Source organism: Sphaeroforma arctica (genome assembly GCF_001186125.1).
Source record: "Sphaeroforma arctica JP610 unplaced genomic scaffold supercont1.2755, whole genome shotgun sequence".
In the NCBI taxonomy this organism is placed as follows: domain Eukaryota; class Ichthyosporea; order Ichthyophonida; genus Sphaeroforma; species Sphaeroforma arctica.
This window is the reverse complement of record NW_014037803.1, coordinates 370-3,943: the sequence shown is the minus strand read 5'-3', so window position 1 is coordinate 3,943 and position 3,574 is coordinate 370. Positions and strand designations below refer to the sequence as shown.

The 3,574-nt window shown below is 38.6% G+C and overlaps 1 protein-coding gene across 1 annotated transcript; it reads right to left on the bottom strand.

Moving 5' to 3' along the window:
* Positions 1–2,695: 2,695 nt before the first annotated feature.
* On the bottom strand, positions 2,696–2,905 carry SARC_12957 (hypothetical protein; the record flags this gene model as incomplete). Its single annotated transcript, XM_014292925.1, has 1 exon — positions 2,696–2,905. A coding segment is annotated over one exon (210 nt), but the record flags the coding sequence as incomplete, so codon positions are not given.
* Between the last annotated feature and the right edge of the window lie 669 nt (positions 2,906–3,574).

Genomic DNA, 3,574 nt, shown 5'->3' with positions numbered 1-3,574 from the left:
ACAACCTCAGCTGACAACAGGGAGACTATCCCTCTCAACTGCAACTAAGCTCACATTACATATGCTCAAGCACACGGGCACAAACGTACAGTGACCATACACAACCTCAGCTGACAACAGGGAGACTTTCCCTCCCAACTGCAACTGACTAGCATTACATATGCTCAAGCACGCGGACACAAACGCACAGTGACCATACACAACCTCAGCTGACAACAGGGAGTCCCTCTTAACTGCAACTAAGCTCACATTACATATGCTCAAACACACGGGCACAAACGCATAGCGACCATACACAACCTCAGCTGACAACAGGGAGTCCCTCTCAACTGCAACTAAGCTCACATTACATATGCTCAAGCACACCGACACAAACGCACAGTGACCATACATAACCTCAGCCGATTATTTATCCTCTAAAACCTAAAACCCTAAAACAATATTAGTCGCTGCAACGTTTCAGCTACTTCTTGCCAGTGCATATGGATGATGTTTACACGCGCCAGAGCACTGAACGTTTGATTAGACTTTTAGCTGGATGTTTAATTAGACGTTCAGCTGTATGTTTGATTAGAAGTTTGGGCGACTCTTGCGAAATTCTTCGCCTCTGACGCCAAATCAGTGGAAGTGGAACGGGATGCTGCGTAGACTACGGATGTATCGTCACCAAGACATTAGAATGAGCGAGTGACCGCAAAGCCCATGCGAAGGGCTTGCGCTACCAAATCACTATTCGATGAGAGTTCTCGACTGAGATGTTTTTTTTTATCCGCGTGCATGCACTCACGTACAAGAAATAAACCATAACTGAAGCGAAAAACCCTAGTACAGCAAACCTAGTGCAGCAAACCTAATGCAGCAAACCTAATGCAGCAAATCTAATGCAGTAAACCTAATGCAGCAAACCTAATGCAGCAAACCTAGTACAGCAAACCTAATACAGCAAACCGTGCTCGACTTTCGTCGACTGCTCGAGTGTCTGCGCTATTTAGTATCCCAAACAATCTTGCGGGGCCGTTATTGGTTGAAGTAAGACGATCCATGCACCATTCCATTCAGTGCATTCCGTAATGCGACACTTCCAATAGTAGCGACATATGCACCACATGTGTGGAGTCACAAGTACAGTGGCAACCAATATTTTGTATAAAATAACCATATAAGGGTTTGACAAGAGTTAGATCAATTCTCGAATGATTGTTCAAGCCCCAGTTTAATCTCCAAATGATCGTATAAATACCAGCTAATAATCTTCAAATGATCGTACAAATGGTAGTTTAATTCTCAAATGATTGTAAAGTATATAGTTAAATCGAATGTTTGTACATAACCTATTTTAGTTTTCAAATCGTTGTACAAAATATAGTTCAATCATCAATTGAGTGGACATGATATAGTCTTAACTTTAAATTATTGTACAACAGGTAGTTTAATTCTCAAATGATTGTACATAATATATTTTCGTCTCCAAACGATTCTACATAAATAATTCCAGTTAATCTTTAAAATGATTGTACTTCAAGTATTTCAATAGTCAAATGAATGTACAACGGACATTTTACGTCACAGATGGTTGTATACAAGATACTTTACTTCTCAAATGATTGTATTAAATATAATTCAATCTCTAAGTGATTGTGCTTATTCTAGTTTGATCTTCAAAGGATTGTACAACAGGTAGATTAATTCTCGAATGATTGTACAAAATATATTTCAATCTCAAAATGATTGTACATAATCTAGTATATTCTTCAAAAGATTATACAAAGTTCTCGAATGTTTGTACAAAGTATATATCAATCATCTAATGATAGTACATAATCTAGTATAACCTGTACAACAGGGAGTTTGATTCTCCATTGATTGTACAAAATACAGGTCATGTTTCAAATGTTTTAACCGAAATAATTATACAGAATCGTCAAATGATTGTACAAAATGTAGATTTAAACGAAAGGATTGTATAAAATTTAGTTGAATAAACGATTGTATAAAAACAATTTCCATATCAACTGACTATTCACAATCATATTCTATTTCAATTGTTTGTACATCTGAAGTCCTATAATACTCTAACGATTGTACATAATCTACTTTAATCCTCAGGTGATGGTACAGAATATACTTTAATCTTCTAATAATTGTACTTGAAACGATTGTACAAGATCCTCAAATGATTGTACATAATTTGCATTTAATCTCATATTGTAGAAAATCTAATTTAATCACGAAACGATTGTAGAAAATCTGGTTTAATCGTCAAATGATTGTTCAAAATCTAATATAATCCAAAATATTTTTACATAACCTGTTTAAATTTCCAAACGATTGTACATAATAATGTACCGTAATAGGATATATTTTTGACAATCCATTTACCAGACTAGTTTCATTGATCTCACACACCCGTGCAATCTTCACCTCGTTATAAAAATTCTGTGTTGTATTTCAAACAAGCTTCGGCCGATTTAGGGTTATCTTGTTTCATTTGAAAGACTATGGTTATCTAAACCCCTGAAACGTAATCATGAAACCTAAAACTCTGAAACATATCGTAACGACGTCATTCAGGTGAGGAGGGTTTTAGTTTGAACAAACACCGTGGTGAACCACGTACATCCACTACTACACCGATCCACTGGAGAGTTCACTTGTAACTACTATTCTTTATTACTTATATCCTATCTCATCGCTATCACGGAGAGGGTGAGGCTGCTTGGTCGAGCACTGTGGTGGAGTATGACTTGTGCACGCGTTTGTACTGCTCTTCCATGTCCTTGACCTGTTGTCCGGTGGCTAAGTTGAGACTCGATCGGTTGTGCACCAAATGACTGGTCACCAAATGCCCCGCCGCCAACGCCGCCATCAGCGACAGCTCACCCGCAAGAACAGTACCACACACAATCTAATGGCGGGGGGGGGGGAGGACGTAGATAAGCAGGTAGGTGAGGAGGGTGGGGGGAGGGGGTCTAAAAGAGGGCAAATGATGTCCGAAATCCACTGTAAGTATGGACGCAAAAGTGTACGATGCAATACTGAGTGAGGTACTTGAGGTACAGATAAATACCCTATTGCACAGTTTGAACGAGTCCAGACACCAGCCACATATTTCTGTGACAATCCATAGAACACTAAATGATACAGTGGAGGTAATTGTAACAAACCTGTTGTTTATTCAGTTATATTGACTGTGCCTTGGTGCTGGCAGCACTTGTGAGAAATGACAAACGGAAAAGAATCACACAACAGCAGACTACTTACAGACACATACAACAACAGCCATGCTATACACCAACAGAAGACTACTTACACATACATACAACAAAAGCCATGCTATACAGCAACAGAAGAATACTTACAGATACATACAACAACAGTCATGCTATACACCAACAGCACAATACTTACAGATACATACAACAACAGCTATGCTATACACCAACAGAACACTACTTACAGATACACACGATAACAGCCATGCTGTACGCCAACAGAAGACTACCTACAGATACATACAACAACAGTCATGCTATACAACAACAGAACAATACTTACAGATACATACAACAACAGC